The sequence below is a fragment of the Idiotropiscis lumnitzeri genome, chromosome 7 (genome assembly GCF_059441095.1).
Source record: "Idiotropiscis lumnitzeri isolate Australia: NSW breed Sydney's pygmy pipehorse chromosome 7, RoL_Ilum_1.0, whole genome shotgun sequence".
Lineage (NCBI taxonomy): Eukaryota > Metazoa > Chordata > Actinopteri > Syngnathiformes > Syngnathidae > Idiotropiscis > Idiotropiscis lumnitzeri.
Window position 1 is genome coordinate 1,990,531 of NC_142397.1, and position 21,177 is coordinate 2,011,707.

Genomic DNA, 21,177 nt, shown 5'->3' on the forward strand with positions numbered 1-21,177 from the left:
CCGATCGAGTTTGTCTTTGAGACCGTTTAAGGTTTTTGGTATTCTGATGAATACCAGGATTGGTCTTTAAACTGCTTTCATTTTGTTTGCCGCTCTTTAATCTTCTAACCCTGCGTTCTTAATCAGAACTGGGAGCAGGTTTTTAATCTGGCATGAATGAGGCCGCGGATTAGCAGCCCCTGACCTTGCCATGTCGCGCAGCTGCTGCTTCTTCCTCCTCAAATCAAGTCTCTTTTTCCTGCGTCGCTCGCTAAAAGAGGATCATGGTACTTTTTTCTTTTTTTTGCCCTTGTTTTTGTTTTTTTGCTGCCACAATGCTGTAAAAACGGTGGATGGAAGTTGCCGGAGCGCCAGGGGAGAAGGTGAGGGTAAAGGCAGGTTTGACAAGCGTCAATTTGAGGATTGTGTGTCACGGCAGGAGGCGGGGATGATATCTGATGTCTGGGCGTGTAATCCCTTTGACTCGTAGATGCCACATTGCTTGTTGGGAGAGAGTGGCGGCTTCGCAGGGCTGCTTGTGTGCCAGCGGTGACTTCTTGGGTGGGAGGACAGCGGACCAAAAGTTTTGATACACACTTTTCTCAAACTATTAGAACAACGAGGTTAGAATAAATAAAAAAACAAAACAGCAGGCCCTTTTTTCAAGGTGTTACGATTGGTTTTTTTTGTTCTGCAAGTAAATACCCAAAATGACCTATTTGGTGTCACGCAACTACGTTGAAGGGAAATGGGGCGTTCTCTGCTGCCATCTGGTGGCAACCTTTGGGAGTGGGCATCAATTGCTCGTCATTTTTCACGCAACATGGTCCCCAATCCCCTCCCTGCTCAGCACAAGAGCTTCAATGTAATCGTCGGAGTCTTTCAAGACTGTTCTATTAATTTAGCAAGATTACTGCAATTTATTTTTCCACGGGTATGAAAGTGTGCCTGTACACATGATTTGACTCATTCCAGTGAAAACAGAACAAATGGGAGGTTGTGATGCAATAAATTTCTTCAGTTTTTTGTTTTTTTTTGTATTTCAACGTTGGATGATGTGCTTTGCAAAAGAAGCGTCAATGAAATAGCATTTTTTGTGATCGCAAAATGAAACAGAGAGAGACAGCACCTTTTGGAAACGCCTTTGTACAAATGTTTCTTAGTGTCGCTTTCTTTGGCAGGGATTATTTGGCTCCATGATTTAGTATCTTTGACTTCTTATTTTCTTTTGTCATTTTTTTTTGAATATTCGTTTTTTGGGAAGTCCTTCCATATTGACTTTTCTATCTTTGACTGATGACTATGGCGCAAAGTTTTACTTCTCACTTTCCAAACCTGCCTGAGTTTGTTGTCAAGTCAGCAATTTTTTTTTCCACTTCCTTCAAGGGACCAGTAAAATCCACAATGTCATCAGCGTTGTCTCATATTTTACAAACATCATTTGGGAGAACTTATTCGTCACTGTGAATAAGAAAACTTAACGCATATAATTGTTGCTCAAATTATAAAAATAATTGTTGTTCAAACCAATGATTAGAGGAATTGTTGACTTGTACTGCCACCTACAGGCACAGCTGCGCTACTACTGCACATTTTTTAGAGGACCATTTCATGGGAGCAGCTTGTACAAAGGATTTTTATTAAAAAGAAGACATGTACTAAAAAATACTCAATGAAGGCTCTGGGTTAATGTGCAACAGTGCTTTGGAATTAGAAAGGAACAAAAAATTTTGCAGAAGGCACAATTTGCATTAAATAGCATCGCTTCTTTTGTGTGTCCATTTCAGACACTCGAACCGTTCCTCACCAAGCCATGCATTTGTTTTGAAACAATCCTACCAACAATGTGTGTTAGCAGTAACAGTTTTCTCGCATTGACAGATCAGTTAGTGCTTTGCATATTTGTTTGGAGACACAGTATCATGGTACAGTATTAGAACACTTGACTATGATGATTAAAAAAAAACTTGTTAGGGAGATCTGTTAATGTGCAGTGTAGGGATCAAGTTGAGTCTTTCCCTGAGAAATCAAACAACGGACGCCTACTGGATGGTTGTTAACACACTCGTAACTATGCTACAGTAAAATTCAGATTTATGTTGACGTTAATTAAAAAGGCAACACAAGCGAAATCCATGAGGGAGTTACTATAGTCTGTGATATTAAAAAAAAATTAAAAAGTCCATTCCCTGGACTTGGAAAAGTGGAAATGTGAAATCCATCCAGGCCGGAGACTCTCAACTTACCGCTTTTGAATCGGGCTTCACGCATCTTGATCGGCGAGGGGTGGCGACGCCGGGAAGTCCGGCGCCGAGAGCTTGGCCAGGAAGTGCAGGTGGTCCTGATCCGAGGTGGGCTCGGCGCTGACGCTCTTGCACAGCCTGCAAAGACTCTGGCGGGTTTCCTCCAAGTTCTGCTCCAGTTCTGCGCGCTCGTGAAGCAGCTTCTCCTTCTCGCTTTTCTGCAGCAAGGTTGAGGCACATTTCGTTTCATTTCTCAGAAATCAGGAAACCGGAGTGAAAAAGCAGCAAGCGACTTACTAATACTTTGATTTCCACGTCAAGATGGTGTATGTCGTCCATCTTCCTCTTCCTGCATCGCTGCGCCGCCGCACGGTTTTTGCTCCGGCGCCGGACGTCGTGAACAAACTCCAGCTGCTCGGGCGTCATGGAATGCTGCTTGAGAAGCTGCTGGAAGGCGCTGCGACTCAGCGTGGAGATCTGCTCCACCGGGAATGGCAGCTGAATCTGCACACGGGTGACAGCAAGTAACTTGTTTGGTCGGATTGTAGATTTGGGCTCCGGAATAAATATTGCCTGCGATTAACGAGGCTTTGCGATATCCTCGAGAGTCCGCATTCAGTCTTGTTTTAGATGTTTCGCTCGCCCAACACACACGCGACACACTTGATGATCAAACGATCATCTCTTCAGCAAGCTTTGCAGAAGCCTGAGAACGATCGTGACCATTTGAATCAAGTATATTAGAGGATCGAAACATCGAAAACGGGCTGGATAAGCGCTCTCGAGGGCTGTTAATTCTTGCATTTCTAACACAGGCCAGGGTGTCCTTCGTTTAAGATGATACGAGATACGTTTTGAAGTTATGAAAAGGTCACGCTGGATTACAAAAGCGTGGTCTCGCGGCACAAGAAACGCTCAATTAATCCCGCACTTGTGTTTTTTTTTTTTTCGAGGGGGGGGGGGGTGAATAGTTTTCCTGAAAATCTTGATTGTGATTATGTCTTTATGCAGGTCAGTGACAGACAATGGCGCAGTCAGACAAATTTGGACAATGACGCTGCCCAAAGAACGGATTGTAAACCGGCACTGGCTATGTTTGTCCAACAGATGGCGCCACTTTTTTTTTTTTTTACCAACTTCAACGCAGAAGGAATTATTGTCTGAATATGATGCTGACCTCAGCCGCTCTCCTGTTGTTGGCCTCTGCATCGCCATCGCTGTCCGTATCGGACTCCTCCCCCGAGTTAAGTGACGATATGCAGGGGCTCTTCTCCGACTGGGACAGAGTGTCAGTGCGCGAGTTTGGCTCGTCACCCGAACCGAGCTCCCGGAGGAAAGGACAGTCGGCCGGATTGGAGGTGAGGTCCAGCTGTTTGAGCCAATGGAAATCCGAAGAGGCTTTCCCAAGATTGTTCTGTTCCAAAGGGGGCATGGTCTGAGCTTGAGGTGGTGTGCACAGGTCAGACCAAAATCCCTTCGCCAGATGTTCGGCCACTTCCCGCTCCTCGATGCTTCTCTCAGAGAATCCCTCGTCCTTGGCCGTCTGCTCTAATAACGGAGTGCAATCTTCGGCAACGGGACAAGAAGCAAGACCGCAGTCCACGTCGAGCGTCTCCCCGGGCTCGATCACATCTTGCGGATCCACGTGCGCCGTCGCCGACAGCTCGCATGACAACTCCGGCAGACTCAACTGGCTTTGACCGCAAACGTCTTCCACAGCCAAAATGTCAGCGCCGCACATTCGAGAGGCGTGACCCGCTTCGTCCGGATCCGGCAAAGACAACATCGGGCACACAATTTTGGCTGACAAGTCCAAGGATAAAGAAGGCATCTGCGGCCCACAAGTTTCCAAACACAAGTCGCGAGGCGGGCCAGGAGCGCCCGAAGGGAACGGCGCAGGGAGGTCCGCTCGCAAGTCGGAGCGGGGCGGCTTCGCCTTGCCACCCTGGCAGCAGACCCTCTGCGTGACATCCTGCATTTTGGGCTCCGAAAATTTCGGGATCAGGAAATCAAAACATCCCGACTCCAGGTTGCAAAAGCCCAGGAATTTGGCACAGCTTTGAATCTCGTGGATGTTTTCTTTGGTGAAGAGTAGCTTTGATGTGTAGGCGAACTGCAGCAAAGGTTCAAAGCCATGAACCGTCACCTGAAGCAAAAGAGGTGGACGATTGATTAGGCCCGATGAACTGTAGACTTCCACTTAACCGGCACACAAATGTGGAAAGATTGAAAAGCTTGTAACACTTGAATCGCAAGTAGTAGGCGCAGTACTACGAACAAGCAGGCAGTGAAACCCGACTGCGAATAGTGGAAAATCGGAAAAAAATTGGATGGACAAAGTTCCCAAACTGACCTCATCCGGCAGGGTGACAACGGAGTTGCATTTGGAGTCGGCGCCAGCGACGCGGCTGTGGAAGTACTCGCTACACGAGGCCAGGACAGCGGTGTGGGCCCGGAAGCGGCGGCCCTCCACCACTACGGTCACATCGCACAGAACATCACGCCGCCGCTGCTCGTCCAGGCACTGCAAGACGTGAGCGCTGTGCACGGCCGACTGGAAGGTGAACACGGAAACGCGCTGGGCTTGGAGCAGCATGGTTCACTCAGCCTGAGGAGTGAGGAGGGAGCAGCTTCATCATCAGAGATCAGAAAGTTAATTAACAGCTTAATTTAATCTGGGAAGTTTTTCTTCAAAAATTGTGATTCTACTGTAAATTGGTGTCATAATATTAAAGATTAAATTCTTTTTCCATTCCATTTAATCATTTCTATGACCCAAAAAATAACATGAATTTCCATTTTCTAATCCTCACAGATTTCAGGGATTTTTACAGTTACTCACTCACCAAACTTTTTTTTTTTTCCTTTAGGAAGATACGTTGCATAACCACAAAACAGGTTTTAAAAGTACCAGTCGGTTTTGTTTGGACCGACACATCCATCAAAATTGGTTTAAAAAGATGCTTATGTGTTAAAACTTTTTGCAGTGTAAAACCTTAGGGCCACATTATTAGGAACACCTCTAAGCGTCAAGCAGGGCATTCCCATACAGTTCAAATCAACAAAATTGTGACATATCGTCGTAAAAGCATAACGCTTGGCACCAATTGCGTGGGGTGTAAATAATGACCAGTCGAGAACACAGTTAGATTCCTCGTTAGCACTTTTTTTCCAGCTAGTTAAAACAAGTTTAAAATGCTGACTCATGTTTGGCCAACTTGGCGAAGCACACGAGACGAGAACAAGCTCGGTGGCGTCAAACTCGACACGTTTGATACTATTTGGGCGTCAAATGTGAAACGAAAGTTATCGGACTAAGTTTGAAAACGTTTGGAAATAATAAAAACGGAGCTTCCCCCCCCTCTTAGGCGAGGCCGTTATCGCCATGTATGCTATTTCAAGCCAGCACATTGAAGAAGTTAAATGCGTTAAAGTATAGTTAGCTTAAAAAAATAATTGGAATCATTAAAACGTAGCATGAGCACCGACCTGGCGTGTCAGCTCGTTAGCGGTACCATTTGTGCGCTGTGTCGAGACGAATGTGCCCATCCGGAACCACAGTCAGCAAAAGCAGCAGCAAAGGGGAAAACTTTGTGCGCATGCGCGGAGGGTAAAGCCCATCCAGGGACGAGACACACATTTTCACATGAACTGTTTTATTGCATGTTCATACAAAATAAACATGTATTTGCTTAAAATTCCACCCGTCCACTATATGGAATTATTGAGTTTTTGTACAAATCCTTTTGTTTTTGTTCAACATCTGGACCTTTGTGTTTGCACACCTTGACACGTTCCCAAGAGTCTGAGAAACAAAACGGCTGCAAAACGTCAGCTGGCGCTAAATGTCATCTGAGGAGTCACCATAATGTCAGTGACACTGAGAGAAACTCTGTACAGTGTATGTTAAGAGCTAGAGCAGCAGGAGGGCATAGAGGCACAGGTTTTGAAGAGTCTTAGTGGATCCTCTCGTAGAACAGGAGGTAGGCTTGGCTACTCTGCACTCTGCTCTCGCTCACCGGCTGCACGCTCGTGTCGCTGATGTGGAACCACGATCCTTGAGGTGGCGCTCCTAATGAGGTGGAGATAGTTTTCATCAGTGACAATAGAGCAGATCCGATCATTTAAACCGCTTTATTAGTACCACAATGGAGCCATTTGGGTGGTTTCAGCACCAATGGTGGAAACAAGAAAGAACATCGGATAAGCGGTGTCCTAGTATGAATCTTTCTTACCTTCAAGCCTGCTGGAGGATGATTTGGAGCTTTGGGGTCGTACTTTCACGAACGCCGTGTAGTGACCGGACCTCATGGTGCCGCTGTGCTCCACGATGCCGTACAAGCTGTACAGAATCTGACATTCACCTTCAACCACGTTCTAAAAGTGGAAACAAATGTGTTGTTATATAAAATATAAAGATCGCAAAAGTTGTCATACTTTTTTGGCACCCTGCCAAAATGGCACCATGAGCTGTGGGAGCAACGTATATACGCACACACACAAACGACAGAGAAAGCAATTTTTGACATCAGGAAGAATTTAATTAGAAATTTAAGAATTTCAAATGCATAAAAAAAATGTTTTAAATACTGTATCGTCACCCAAGAAACTAAATACAAATGCCTAATTTACATGAACCTAACTCCCAAAGCCACATTTACCTTACTCTTGAGGGCGCAAAAGGGGGCGAGATCCAGTATCAGAGGGAAGGGCACGTGCCGGTTCACCTTAGAAATGCCGTAACCGTTCTGGAGAAAACAAAAGGCGGGAATTTAAGAGATGAAAAAATGCTTTGTTGCAGTCAAATGGGGAAATGTGTCCATGTGAATTTCTGTTGCTCACGCTGGATCACCTGTTGAAATCTCTTCAGGTGAAGAGTGAGCACCGGTGGCGGAGAGGAGATCAGCATTTGCTTCGAAGCCTCCGTGTAGACGTTCTTCTTGGATCCTAAATAGAGAACATTTCAGGAGACAAATTACTAAAAAACTGATGAACATTGATCGGCGACACGAGTGAAAATGCAATCAGGTTTTAGCTGCATTTGTGTGTGCTTGCTATTCTCATCATATTCTGGGTTAGTTGCTCGCCTTGTTAGCTCCGCCCCCAGTCATTATGGTAAGGAAAGGCATATTCAGTGTTGGCTCATTTGGATGAATCCAAATTTTGGCCAATTCTGAAATTTGTCAAATGGCGACATCACGAGCGGCGTGGATGGATGGATGGAACATCACAAATGTGTCAGCTGCATGCACCACATGCACAGATCCGAAGTGCAGCGTATGAAGTGCAGCCGCCGCAATTGAAAATGGTTTTATTTTCTTTTTTTTTATTTGGGTGCTCGTTACTCCCACTTCCCAACACTCATGGCTTTGTGCCCGCAAATAAAAGTCGCTTGCCTCGTTCAAGCCCCACCCCTTTGTTGTCATGGTAACAAAAGCCACACTTGCCATTGGTAAGAGAGAGCACTGAAACGCCAGTTGAAAATTGTGCAAAGAATTCTTGATTCTTGTTTGGACAAAAGCATGGCACAGACAATGTATTGACTCTTGTTAACTGTTTTAAATCATGACAGAAAAAAAAAAGCTTCCTCTGCGCAAACTTTTCTTACCTGCAGATTTGTTCTTGCTGGCCTGCCGTTTAGTGCAGCTGACGCAGAGCAGACTGTTGTTCTCACTGAGGATCTCCTCCTCCGTGAAGTGAAACAGGCACGACTCCACCGAGCACTCCTGCTTGTCCGGCGAAGGCCTGCGAGCCAAAGTCTGGAAGGCCAGCTCCGGGTCCTGGTTGACGACCATGTATTCCTTGGTCTCATCCACCGGCCCGTCGTCCTCGCTCTCCACGCACGTTTCCACCGAGTCCGACTCGATGAAGGCGTCGTTCAGGTTGATTTTCTCCATCTCGTTCGCCAGCGCCAAGTCGTCGTCGTCGTCCAAAACAATGTCGCTGGAGCGCTGCGTTTCGGGTAAGGCGTTGAAACGATTGCAGGCTGCTTCCGATTGAGGGTCGTTGGCCGAGTCGCCTTTGTCTTCCTCCTTGTCAGGCGGGGTATTCGCTTTGTGTTCGGAGACGCTGGTTGGTGCACAATCCCCTTCTTGCTTCTCAACGACTTCAGCAAGATCTTGCGCTTCATTCAGAGCTGCGAGACTGTTGAAACTGACTCGGCTCTCCAGCTTCTGCTGCCTCTTTTGATGCTATGGAGGCAAAAAGAAAGAAATGATGAATCTTGAAACTTTTTAGATCCACGGAATCATTTATTTTTGCCGACACCCGAGCTATGACTTACGACAAATTAAATTGTTACACCGACCCTCCTGTTCGTTCTTTTTTCCCCGAGTGACCAACAATAATCTCTGGGTCAATTTGATCCATGGCTTCTTGTCCAAAATAATAATTGCATTGTGAATATGTGACATAAATCATTTCTATCGCGTATGTCGACTCCACTTATGGAAGCAAGAGGGTCAATTGAGTTACCTTGGCTTGTTTCTTGGCCTGCTTCTTGGCTTTCTTTTGCTGGTACTTGCTACCGGCGGGAAGGTCTTCGCTCTGACTTTCCGGGCCATCTTCGCTGGCGTCACTGCTTTTCCGCACCGTTTTTTTCAGAGTCTTCTTCCGGTACGCCTGTATTCTCACAAAAAGACAAAAGTGTGTAAAATTCGACATAATAAAGCAAAAAACACCATTAGAACACAAAACAGCGTGTAGGTGTTTTTTTTTAAGAACATTTCACTCTGATTTATTTTTTTCCCTCAAAATTAGGACTGTTTAATCAGGTGAAAAGCATTCGCGTTTGGCTACATAGACAACAAAAAAATGTTTTGTAAACTCAAAGCTGTGTATTTGACAAAGGCATTTTTCGAAATGTGTCAAAGGTAGACCATGTTTGCAAAATATCCCCTTTCATGGGTAATAATAAAAGTAGGCAATGCAAACGAGTTATTGCGTTAATATTAAAAACACATTCTATCCCTATTAAAAAAAATATTTATTTTAAAAAATGAAGTTATCAACTTCAAAGCAATTTGTAATTTTTTTTATAATCATTACAATTAATTTCACTTTAATGCAAGATGTATCTTCCAGATTAAAATGAAAAATATTAAATATTAGCGATAATTTTTGTCAAAATGTAAAAGAAAACATTTGTCTTTTGGCAATGCAGTGTATTCCAATGTTTCAAAGCATTTTAACAAATTCTGTAAATGGGAAACCAAAAGGTTTTACCTGATCAGAAACTGGAAGAGAAAGGTCCAAAAACATCTCCGTGACCACAGACACCTGTGAGAGTAAAAGAAGGAGCTGTTTAGCACTAATATCGCTTTGCGTGATATTATTAATGTTGTTTTGTTTCGCGGGCAGCAGCACGTACCGTTTTACACTGCTGACACATGATCGTGCTGGTCATCTCGCCGCCAAACACTTGGTCCACAAAATTTTGGGGTAGCCCGTTTTTCTCATATTCTTTGGATAGAGCAGATGAATGACATTTTAAGCAACAATTATAATCCCCCCCAAAAAAAAATAAAAATAAAATGCACATTCACAATTTCAATTTACCTTTAACAACCGTTTTTAGCTCCTCTGCATCTGTGACTTTTCCCGATCGTTTAAGCGCCTCCGTGATTGCAGCGCTCACCCTCTAAAGACACAAATCACATCAGTGGAAATACCTAAAAGGTTAACTTCTTTTTACACTTGCAATTGTGAATGTCAAACGGTGGCGTTTTCAACTGTACCACAACGTTAAAGTTCCATTTCATAAATACTTCAATTCTGTTTTATGTTGTTGGAATAATGGCAGCGTTACACTTGGATGATGAATCAAAAAATGCCTGAACAGTTAAATATTTTAAACATGATGTGCACATGAGTTACGTAAATATTGTAGATTTCTATTGTGTGTTGCGTTTTTGGGTCAAAAAAGGACTACAATGCATTTAAAAATTGTGTTTAAATGAGTCTCAATGTGATTACATAAGACGGAAGCATTGTAAGGCTTTGAACTATAATTTATTTTTTTTCTTTTTCAACGATTATTGTCAAGTGTCCTCTATGTATTTTATTTTATGCTTGCAATTTTTGTTTGTGTGTTTAAAATGTTTAAATGTATTCAACCCGTGCGGAAGGGGTAAGACGGATATTTTATTGATAGCGTTTTATTTCATGTTTGTCAGCCCGTGACTAAGGAGCTTGGAATGTAAATCAAATAAATGTACATAAAATTCACATCATCTCAATCATTTTGTCTTCTTACAGGCCACCAATCGCTTACTTTGCTTTCCTCTGCTCTCATCCCGTCGAGCAGGTAGCGCAGCAGCTCCTGGCTGTCTTGCTGCTGAAATCCTTTGAACCTCGCAGCCCTGAACAAATGAGACAAAAAGCCGTGTTGCAATAAGACTCCATTTGCCTTGTTTGACGTCTACGTTGGTTGCGGCGCTCACTTTTTACAAACTTGCGCAAACAGCTCCTGTGGCGTCACCACACCCTTCTTTGATTCTTGAATTTCGTTCAGGAGCTGATTCATTGCCATCGTTAGCGAGCCCGGCCGATCCAGTTCGGCCACGACGGCCTCCTGTGCTCACAAAAAGTCAAAGTCAAATTTAAGGGGGTTAATCACTGACATTTAAAGTTGTTCATATTTAATTTTTTTGTCTTTCGGGACAAATGAGTGATGCTCCGGAAATGATAAACCAGAGACGTACCAGTGTGGAGGAGGAAGCAGGTTTGACATTGAGGCTCGTCTTGTCATCTATCACCTTGTTAAGAGTCTGTCGTAACATCTGCGTCTGAGAGAGGTTCTGCAAACCAGGATACAACCAAAAATGCGTATTTCGGCATTTATTTGAAACGTCTTCTCAAAGCTCACCTGGATGACAGCGTTAAAGAAACAAGTATTTCCCAGATTGCTCAGCCCTCGGACGGGAACGCCGCTGTTGCCTTCCGTTGCGCTGTTGCAGTTTGGCGACTTGCACACAGACACTTTCCTGGTGGTCTTCCTATCGCAGCTCTGGGTCCTGACGTTCTCCTTGTTTTCATCTTCTTCTGTCTTGAAGGTGACGCTTTTCGGTCGCACCTCCAACGCCTCGTTTTCTGCGACAGTGATGAAGAGAAGGAGAAGTGACAACGATGACAACTCATCGGACAAGAATATCTTATGGCAAAAAAAAAAGCAGCATTCCATAACAAATTCTGTTAGGGCTTAGCGGTTCCACTGTAATCTACACTTACTTGTCTGTGCTTTCTGTACAGAGTCCAACTGCGTCTTTTTTTTTATGTTGTTCACCAGCTGAGCCAACTGACTGCTGGCGGAGTACCGCACCTCATCGTCGCACTCGTAGCACCTGAGGGATGAGCAGAGGTAGGAGTAACTTATAGAAGTGAAAGTCCAAAGCAAATATCAACTTTCCAGTTTTCATCAAGTCCCTTGGAAAGTAAACACGTACACTCACCAAACACTCCAGCTGTCCAGGCTGATCACTAGGCAATGAGTGTCAGATCGCGGCGTTTCGTAGTGTTTGATGGCGTGTTGGTTCTCAGAGCTTCGTCCGCATCCCTTCAAAGAAAAGTTTCAATCAAACGGTGGCAGATGTCAACACAAATCATGTGAACTCACTCTGTGACCACATTTAATGCACATCCACACTTCAACCACTGAGTCCTTTTCATCCTCAGAGTCCACAGAAGGGCCTGTGCTTCCGTTTTCTTTATTGTCCTCATGTTTACAGTCCTGGCAACGTGTCCAGTCAAATATGCCAGAGATCTTCTTGAGAAGAGTCTGGTCTGTGCCTTTCCTAATGTGCCTGCAAACTGGACCTGTGAGGATAAAGCACAGTTGTAGGAAAGTATTAAGCTACTCTCCATCACTTGTATGAAGATGTAAGCATGCGTACCTGTCATTTCAAACTCATCATCCTCCCTGGAGCTCCTGTCCTTCGCTTTTTTCTTCCCCATGTTTCCCCTATTTTCCGCTATTACAGACGGAAACCGCACATGACGTATTTTTGTTGTAATATTGCTTAAAAACAAGCCACTTACGTGAAGATCAAAGTCGAGTTGGAGCACGTAATGTCATCACGCAATTCAACTCCCTGCTTGAGGAGACTTACTAGACACACACGGAGGCGAAGCACGTCACACGTTCACTTTCGTTTACTTTTTCCCCCAGACGCCAACTTTAATGTTGACATCTCAGGAAGTGTCCCAGGGAAATTCGCTTCGAGGGCACATTTGTACGCATTCCGCGTGGGGGGAAATGCCGCTGATTTGGCAGCCTCAATAGAATCGAATCATTTCTATGGAGACGGAACTAAAGTGTGACGGTTTCATTTTCATGTGAACTTTGTCTGTTCACTTCCGGTGTGTCGCTGGCCTGCCGAGTTGATAAACAAGACCAGTGAGCGAGGTCGTGCCTCTTAGTTGGCATTTAACACGGGCGTGTTATTTTTCGTTTATTTTATCGAGATAGGTAAACTTGAATAAAGCGAGTTTAGGTGGATTTTAAAAAAATATTTAAATTGGCTTTATGACAATCCAGCATGCTTTCCGGTGCGCCGTCTAAAATGTTCCGGGGCCCGCACAAGCTACTAGCATTGAAGGCTAATTTGCTTTTTTTGGTGCCCCGTCTAAAATGTTCCGGGTGAAATGTAAGCATGCTTATGTGCTCTGCTTCACCGTAGACGTGTCGCAAAAAAGGTATCCTAAAGCACTTTCTGTTCATCAAAAGTGCAAAACAATGGCCAACTTTTGATGAAACACAAGCTTTTTAACATGTCGTTCCGGGAGTGGGCAGAGGCTCAGTTGGCAGAACTCGAACTGTTGACGAGCATGTTCCCCACAAACGACGAACTGGAGATCGTGGACCAGCTGGCCCTGGCCGAGCTCCGAGAGTACGCCGGCACCGATGGTTCGCTGTCGGCTTCTACCGAGAGCCCACCACCCGCGCCGCCTCCCTCCTCCAGACCACAGTTCGCCATCAAGCAGAAGCTGGAGGATGACCCGAAAGACGCAGTGGGGGTAAACAAAGTGGAAAGTGACCCATTCTGTTATTAACAATTAATGACAGTTATTTATCAATTTGATTTCATATTGTTTATTGTCATTTTTACAGGTGGACTTTTTCCTCACCTGCACGTATCCACCAGACTATCCTTGCGTGCTACCTGACTTAACGGTTTGGTAAGATAAAAGATTGCTACAAAATAAATATATCGTTTAGGTACGCTCATTAATTATTATAAGGTTATTCGCAAACAAATACAGAAGTAGCAGCTTAGGCGAGTTACCAGTTCCTCAAAAGACTTAGCAGTTTTATACGTTTCAATACTGCTGCTCGATTATGAAAACAAAATCACTATTATTTTGTTATAATTATAAAGGGAAACAATATTCAAACAAATCATTTATTTTACCTTAATAAGGTGCAAATGTATAAATTCGAGTATGGTTTCCTTGCACAAAGTAACGGTGCATTGGCAAAGAAAAAAAATGCACTTTACATAAACCCAATCAGTTTCAATCAGCTGTCTGCAGTTCCACCAACGGCCTGTTGGTGGTCTCAAGATGCATCGACTCGTGGTCATTACCTAGAGAAGGCAGAGATAATAAACAAAATTACACCAAATGAAGTATGTTTGTCTATATATCAATAAGACCCCATTTGCATATATGTCACAATGGAAGTTTTGTGGATTTCTTTTTATTTATTTCTTTCTTTTTGCCTTAGGTGCTGCGAGCTGAGCCGTGCCCAGCAGACGCACCTCCACGCCGGGCTCAACGCACATCTGGCAGACGCCTGCCTGGGAGAAGTGTGCGTGCTGTCGGCGCTGGAATGGCTGAGAGACAACTTGCGCGCCTTTGTTGACAAAAGCTCTTCGGTGCAGACGCCTGCTGCTCCCAAGAGCGACTCTGCCTCGATGCCGCGGCGGGAAGCATTCTGTCGCCTGTGGATCTACAGCCACCACATCTATAACAGCACCAAGAGGAAGAACATCTTAGAGTGGGCCAAGGAGCTCGGACTGTCCGGTTTCAGCATGCCAGGGAAGCCCGGGATTGTTTGTGTGGAAGGTCCACAGGCGGCCTGTGAGGAGTTCTGGTCCAGGTAACCTTTGTTGACCTTTCCATGATCTTTAGGTTTTCACTTTCAGGTGTCATGCCTTGGTTAGTGTTTCAAATGAGTGCAAAGCCAAGGTCAAGGATTCAAAAAAGAGTCAGAAACCAATGTAGGGTTTACAAATGTGATTTTCAAGTAGGGATGTTAGATTTTTTTTTTTACAAGACCAAATATTCAAATATTCACTCACCGGTATAGATTGCCGGTAACTTGAGTACTTTTGATATATAAAATTCCATTCAACACAAGGACGAAAAAATTGTAACGCAGATGATTTGCCGATGTGTCAAACTGCTGCATTATTCGGCCAACTACTGTACTGGAGGACTTGTTCAATGTCCTTATTTGCCTAAAGTATCGGTGGTTGGTATCGGTAGCTTCCATGAGTATCCGATACTGATACCATATATTGGTCCTCGCTCATCCCTAGTTTCGATCCTTGTTAATGTCTCCATTTAACGTTTTAAGCCCGTGTGATGGTTTGAATTTTTTCATTTTAGTTGCGGATTTCAAAATTAGGATTGCAACCGTGTGTGAAACTAATTTTCCATTCCCATTGTCCATAATGCCGTATATTCCCTCTGAAGTCAATATCTCAGCCCGAGACGCTAAATATTGCCGCCGTTGTGCAGAGTGAAGAACCTGACGTGGAAGCGGATCACCATTCGACACCGAGAAGACGTTTGGCTAAGCGACACGCCGAGCGTCCAAAGCGTCGACTCCCTGCGTAAGTTCTCCGGCTTCGAGGAGGCGACCTTCGACCCCCGCGGGAGCAGAGGGAATCACATGGACCTGGGCCTGCTCTACCAGTTCTTGCGGGAAAAAGGCTGCTGCGACGTCTTCCAGATGTACTTTGGTGTAGAAGGGAGGCGCGCAGACGTTTCCGCAAAGCATTGATTGGATTGTAAGCACAACTTCATCACCTGGGTGGTCCACGTCCTCCTGTTTTATCCATGTGATAAAGCCCACTTACCAGAATTCCAAATCCCCAAATACGCTTTGTAATTAAGTCGCCACACTCAGTGCAATATATCACAGCGAATGTTTCTCCGGAGATTTGTGAGAAAAGTTGTCGAGGGGGTTTGCTATTTGCACTTTTAATAGCGCCACACGCCCCGCGGAAGCAGCTCGATTCACAAACGCTGCTGTGGTGACCGTAGAGATTTGATCGGAAGAATTATAGATAAGAAAATCTCATTTTCTTTTAACGCTAAGGTACATCAATCAGGGAGCACTTTCCAATTAAAAGTTGTGGTTACTCAACGTGGGTCTTTTCTTGTCTTAGTCGCCATTGACCGAGATCGAATCGAGGATTAATTAGGAAAACGCACATTTGGACAATTTGATCATGTCGAAAAGATGCTGGACAAGAAGACAAGGATGGGTTTGGTTTTCAAGTCAATGTTAAGGTGTTAAATCAGGGCTCCAAGACAGGGTTAAGGTTTTAAACCAAGATTAAGATTATATCTGTGTTATCTTTTGAAGCCAAAGTAAGGGTTGGAAGACAATGTCACCGTTTCAAAAACCGATGTGCGTTTCAAATTAGTCTTAAAAGCCCCGTTTAGGACTTCAATTCGGGGTTAGTTTTTGATTAGGGCTTCAAGACTATGATAGGATCTCAAAAGAGGGTTAAGATTTTACAGTTTACGTTATAAACTGGTTTAGAGTTTCCGATAAACCGTTAATAGCAAATTTAAAGGAGAATTAGGCTTTCAAACAACAAATGAGAGTTTTAAACAAGTGTTAGGGTTTGAAATGCAGGTAATGTTTTGAAATTAAGGCTCCAAGTCTGATTTAGGATTTCCAAGTTTTTCAAATTTGCGTTTCATTCTGGACGATCCCAAATACTTCTGGAAGATCGTCGTTGACGTGCATGTTCTGTTATGACCAGCAGATGGCAGTGTTGAACAAGCTCGACATGCTTTCGAGCATCCTTATTAAATTGCCGCGTGCCTGCAGTTGTTGTGCAGGTCATTAAGAAACAAGATCGATTCCGCTCCGTCATACCTTCATGGGTCACTCATCAACATATGCTTTCTTCTTGTGAGTCAGCTCGCAGTCGACCCCCACCGCTGCAGCACGTTGCTTGGCTCTGAAAAAAAAAAATCACTTTCACTTAATTGCCACGAAAATGTATTCGCCGTAGGTAATGCGTCTTTATTCATTTATCTATGCAGGCAGAACAATTCCTGTACGATGCATCTGTTGCCTTTTATAAAAGAAAGTAATTGTTTTTTGTTCAACAAATAAATCCGGATTTCACAGATTAGGCAGTAGACATTTGCAAATAAACAGACAAAGTGATCAGTGGATAAACTTTTTGATACGTTAATATTTGGTGGCACCTGTGAGATTTTTGTCATGTGTAATATTCTGGCTGGGGCGATACACTTAATTGTCACGATTCCATACGGATCCTGATACTTGGGTGGCGATCTGATACGTATTGTGATACCTAAATGATAAAGTATTAACCTAAAAATAAAATGTTAAAAAATGTTTTAGCTTAATTGCCATTTGACATTTTTTCACATGTCATGATTGAAAAGTGCATAAACCGTTGCAGTAACTGTTCCTGACACACAGGAATGCAAGATAAAAAAAAAAAAGTTGCGGACCACTGGTTTAGGTCTGTCTTTCTACTCAGAGTTTGGATAATGCAATTGTTCGCCTATTAGCTTTAAAAAAAAAAAATCCAAATAATCAGGACGGCGCAGACACACAGTGCACAGTATTTTCCTTTTTAAAAACTTGCCATTGTTCTTTTTATGTTGTTTGCCCCATTTGGCCCGGCACCATCATATCCCCATTACAGTCATTTTGGAGCGTCTTTGAAGATGCGTAGATAATCGGATCTCTCTGGTTAATGCAAGTAAATAGCTTGGCAAATGACTCCGGGAAGGAAAGCGGCCGTCGTCTTCCTTTCCTCTCCAGCCAAATTTCTTCCAACACTAAACTTCGATTTCCTGCCATTTTTTTCTTTGTTTTCAGCAGACAATGGCCCACTTCTGGAGGTGTATTGGAGCGCTGAGGCAGATAATTGAATTAGTACGCTTGCGCTATTTCAACACGGGGATTTCATAGCGAGGCTCTCAGTCAGCGCTAAGCTAAGCTAATGTAAATAGCATTCACCAAACTTCGCAAATGAAGAGTTTGCAAAGTTTGACTCAAAGATTTGACAGAATTTAAGACGTCTCAGCCGGTAAAACTCCATTTAAAACCTCAACCCTGAAACCGTAATTCAAAACCTTGATTCTTGTTTGTGATCTAAAACCCAACCTGAAACCCGAACACAAACCTTACCTCAGAATCCTAATTTGAAAGCCTGAGTTTCGCTAGTGACCCGAATTTCAATGATTTAATTGAAAACTGATCATTTGAAACCTTACCCTTTGCTTGAAACCCTATCTTGATAATCCAGATGTGCCTTAAAACATAATTTTACACGCCTAACTGTGCCTTGAAATCCTAATTTGGAAATCCTGATTTGAAACCGTAACTCTGGTTTGAAACACTAATGTGGTCTTCAATTCCTTTCTTGACACCCAGATTTAGGTTTGAAATCATAAATCCTGCCATAAAACCTTATTTCTAGCCTCAAACCCTAATTTAGTTCCTATCCCTCATGGAAAACCTGACCCTTATTTGAAACCCTAATTTTTTCTTCAAACCCTCATTTAAAGCCTCAAACCTTCTTGAAAAGCCTAACTCGGGTTTGCAACCCTAATTGAAGACCTTAATCTGCTCTGTAAATCTCAATTTGAAATGTCCAACCCTTTGAATCTCTCATTTTAAATTATAACCCTTGTCGGAAATTCTAATCCAATCTCAAAAACCTAATCTGAGCTAAAAAAATTTAAAAGCATGAACCAGATTTTTTTTTTTTCAACACACCCACAAATTCTTATTGGAGATCCGAAAACTGGTTTGAAAGCCTATCCTCGTCTTCAAAGCCTAATTTGAACCATGACTCCTTTGAAAGCAGAGTGGAAACATTTCATGAATTCCTCTCAAGTCATGATTAAAAAAAAAAAAATCCATCGTTCTTTCTGGGCGTTGTCTTGAAACGGGGCCCCTGACAGATCTTTGGGATTCCGGACCTTCGTTCTCTCGCTCCGAATGACCCCTCAAGGTGAACTCTCGTGCCGTGAATACTAAATATGGCGGGATTAAACATTTCCTCTCTTCTGGCGACGATCTAATCAGTTGTCTGGCCACAGTAATCCCCGAGGTTCGCTATCTCGCCAAGCACGAGCTTGCCTGCCAGTCTGGAACTATTCAAGCTGTACTGCTACTTCCGCGTCTTCGGAGTTTTCATTTGACTTAAAACACGTCACAAATCGTCTTTTCCCGTCGCCATGAATGAAAATACCCCCTACAAACATTTTTGTTTCGTTTTTAAATAAAAGTTACACGCCACAGTATTGTGCTTGATAAAAACAAAGTGATAATTAAATTATAATGAAATACTTTGTGAATTATGATGTCACGTATCAATGCCCACTGACTGCTGTGTGTGTCTCGGCCACTAGGGGGCATAAATAAGATCATTTCCCACTCGAACCGAGCTTTGAAACCAATCAGTTGGAAATTTGACTGATTGACATTTGCAATCCTACCCGTTGCACAAAGTCATAACCCTGGCTGGAAAAAAACGAACTTAAAACCCTGTCCATGGTTCAAAAGTTAATTTGAAAAATCTTGAACTTGGAACCTTAACTTGAAGTCCTTACCCTGGCTTGGAACTCTAATTTGAAACCCTAACGTTACCTTTAAACCCTTATTTGAAACCCTGCCGCTTAATTACCAGTCCTTCATCATTAATTTTCTCGTTGCTCCCCATGATGCTGAATTAAAAAAAAAAAAAGAAGCCTCACCAAGACGCCGCGACTTTATGTGAAGACTTTACTCATCAGACTTTAGTTCTTACATGACAAACGTATTTTCCCAGAGACATTGAAAAGTGTCTCACAGTTTTGCACTTGTACATGTTTCACACATTTAATTACAGTTTGCTTCGAGCAGAATTATTAAATGTGGTAGCACATCAATTAGTTGATAACTGCGAATTAACAGTCATTAAATGAAAGGAAACATCACACAGAGTGCGGCTAATTAAAGCATTAGTTTATATTCCGCCTATCTAATAGGATCCGACACAAGAGTTAATCCCAAATTCAGCCTCGACAAAAGTGATCGTGATCAGTTTTGCCTTCATTTAAAAAATGGATTATTAAAGATTTAAGAATGAACCACAATTTATGCGGTCATGTAAAGCAGGGATGGGCAACTTCAATGCTGGAGCGGCGCCACAATTTCTTTTATTTGTGCTACTGGGGAGCCTCACACTTACTAACAGAAATTGTATTTTAAATATATTTTTTTCCCCAATGCGAAGGGCTCTCTTTCAGAAAAATGACTATTCAAGGATGGCACAAAACTGCTGAACAGGAAAAAACAGTGCAAAAACTCACTTTATATATATACACATCTCCTGGAAATGTTCATTAGCATTTTCTGTGTTTAAAAAAAAAAAGATTTTTTTTTTCGGGGAAAAAAATAAATCGATGGTCCGCATCCAGCCCTCGGGCCGCCAGTTGCCAATCCCTGAATCTTACAAAATGGCCACAGGAAGTCCAAATTCAACCACAGTGCTCCTAACACCACAATTGCCGTATGCCGCATTGCGATCGGGAAGAAGGTTGACTTAAAATCGTCTCGTTAAAACCTTTGAATGCATCAAGTATGCAATTAGTGCTCGTTTGTTTTTTCATTTTTTTTAGTGACCGTGGCAGTATCATCATTTTTCCAATTTAGTTTATTGTAAAGAATGATACATGAAACGCGCCCTACGTTTCCCTGCCATGTGACAAGACGAGCAGCTTGCCAAGACAACATTTGACAGAAGTGTTTGGAAACGCCATAAAAAAAAAAGTTCGCTTTTACATGAAATATCATTAAAAAAAAAAAAAAAGCCTCTTTTTGTTGTTTCACTTTCAACGGGAATTAATCTCAATCAAACAGCTGCTGTGATATGCTATAGCTGTCATTTCATTGGAGGAGTATCAGTCTCCCGCTTGCTGATATTCCAACTTTAATTAAGTCTCTGGTGGATTCCGTGCGGAGGAGCCACGAGTGCTCCAATCCAAACAGATGGCACTTTATTTATTGCACACCTTATGCCACAGGTACGAGCCCCGCTCCCTCTTTGCCTCAAATGACTTCCCAAGACAAGATTTCCCTTTATGTACTCTCTCCGGGGCGGGTGTGCGTGCTTTCCGGATGGAGCCAAACACCGCGGGGGAGGTTTGTTTTAATTAGATCCCAAAAATACAATATGGAATAAATCAAACGGCGGACGCCTCGTCCCTGGGCGGACTATTTAAAGACGCGCAGCTGAGGATGAATGACTTTTGAATACGGCGAGCAGGCCCCGCTCGCCGTCGCCGTCATCCATCCTTACAGCGGCCCGATTTGCAGAAAAAAAAAAAATTGGATGACCCCATGCGGCAAGCGTAGCCGAGCGCTCGCATTCGTCTGGACTAATGGCACGCTGATGCTTTCGTGTTCTTTATTTCCACATCATTTGAGGCCTTCTTCGCTTTGTCACGAGTGGCAGGGCCCAGGCGATCGCTTTTATCTCGGGGAGTCGTGATTAGGCAAAGCACGTCTGGGGATAATATCCCGCCGATTCCGCAGATGAGGCGTGAATGCCCGAGCGATACGTCAAAGGCGGCTTTGCGGGTGTTTTGCTCGGAAGGGAGTGTAATTTAAAGCTACATTATGCAACTCGTTTACCACGGAATAACTGCGGCGGAATCTCAATTTCACGCTTTGCGTCTGTTA

At 43.4% G+C, this 21,177-nt stretch overlaps 3 protein-coding genes across 9 annotated transcripts in view; 1 reads left to right on the forward strand and 2 right to left on the reverse strand.

The window, feature by feature from the left end:
• The window catches only part of LOC148333043 (transcription regulator protein BACH1-like), a 51,860-nt gene extending 46,018 nt beyond the window's left edge, over positions 1-5,842 (reverse strand). For 5 of the 6 annotated variants that reach the window (XR_015844218.1, XR_015844217.1, XR_015844219.1 and 2 more), the window contains exons 1-5: positions 5,712-5,842; positions 4,576-4,830; positions 3,400-4,368; positions 2,520-2,726; positions 2,226-2,440 (exon numbers count right to left, since the gene is read on the reverse strand). Coding sequence is in view for 2 of the 6 variants with exons in the window: in XM_088300353.1 (XP_088156479.1) it covers positions 2,243-2,440; positions 2,520-2,726; positions 3,400-4,368; positions 4,576-4,818 (1,617 nt within the window). In the remaining 4 variants the exon portion in view is untranslated. Of the gene's footprint in view, positions 1-1,597; positions 2,441-2,519; positions 2,727-3,399; positions 4,369-4,575; positions 4,831-5,711 lie in introns of those variants that run through there. The other variant, XM_088300352.1, reaches the window with a different exon arrangement.
• A 19-nt stretch (positions 5,843-5,861) lies between these two features.
• usp16 (ubiquitin specific peptidase 16) lies at positions 5,862-12,574 on the reverse strand. Of its 2 annotated transcripts, none has more exons than XM_088300351.1 (18): positions 12,329-12,574; positions 12,113-12,190; positions 11,836-12,035; positions 11,672-11,775; positions 11,451-11,563; positions 11,089-11,312; positions 10,925-11,020; positions 10,664-10,794; positions 10,495-10,582; positions 9,780-9,861; positions 9,592-9,683; positions 9,447-9,500; positions 8,697-8,843; positions 7,831-8,413; positions 7,075-7,169; positions 6,884-6,970; positions 6,458-6,599; positions 5,862-6,294 (listed from the first exon to the last, which is right to left on the reverse strand). In XM_088300351.1, the coding sequence occupies exons 2-18, from the start codon at positions 12,171-12,173 to the stop codon at positions 6,179-6,181; spliced, it is 2,415 nt and encodes an 804-aa protein (XP_088156477.1). In that variant the 5' UTR covers positions 12,174-12,190; positions 12,329-12,574; the 3' UTR covers positions 5,862-6,178. The 2 variants fall into 2 exon arrangements, with proteins under 2 accessions (XP_088156477.1, XP_088156476.1); XM_088300350.1 differs by having other exon boundaries at positions 12,258-12,573.
• rwdd2b (RWD domain containing 2B) lies at positions 12,389-15,594 on the forward strand. The gene is made up of 4 exons (XM_088300354.1): positions 12,389-13,235; positions 13,330-13,397; positions 13,945-14,319; positions 14,964-15,594. The coding sequence occupies exons 1-4, from the start codon at positions 12,969-12,971 to the stop codon at positions 15,226-15,228; spliced, it is 975 nt and encodes a 324-aa protein (XP_088156480.1). The 5' UTR covers positions 12,389-12,968; the 3' UTR covers positions 15,229-15,594.
• Positions 15,595-21,177: the final 5,583 nt, after the last annotated feature.

Excerpts from the sequence above, each read along its gene's own strand:
- rwdd2b (XM_088300354.1), top strand. The coding sequence starts at position 12,969 with ATGAAACACAAGCTTTTTAACATGTCGTTCCGGGAGTGGGCAGAGGCT. Across the intron at positions 13,236-13,329 it reads ACCCGAAAGACGCAGTGGGG|GTGGACTTTTTCCTCACCTG; the intron begins GTAAACAAAGTG and ends TCATTTTTACAG. Across the intron at positions 13,398-13,944 it reads CTACCTGACTTAACGGTTTG|GTGCTGCGAGCTGAGCCGTG; the intron begins GTAAGATAAAAG and ends TTTTTGCCTTAG.
- usp16 (XM_088300351.1), bottom strand. The coding sequence starts at position 12,173 with ATGGGGAAGAAAAAAGCGAAGGACAGGAGCTCCAGGGAGGATGATGAG. Across the intron at positions 8,844-9,446 it reads CTCTTCCAGTTTCTGATCAG|GCGTACCGGAAGAAGACTCT; the intron begins GTAAAACCTTTT and ends GTGAGAATACAG. Across the intron at positions 8,414-8,696 it reads AGGCCAAGAAACAAGCCAAG|CATCAAAAGAGGCAGCAGAA; the intron begins GTAACTCAATTG and ends TTGCCTCCATAG.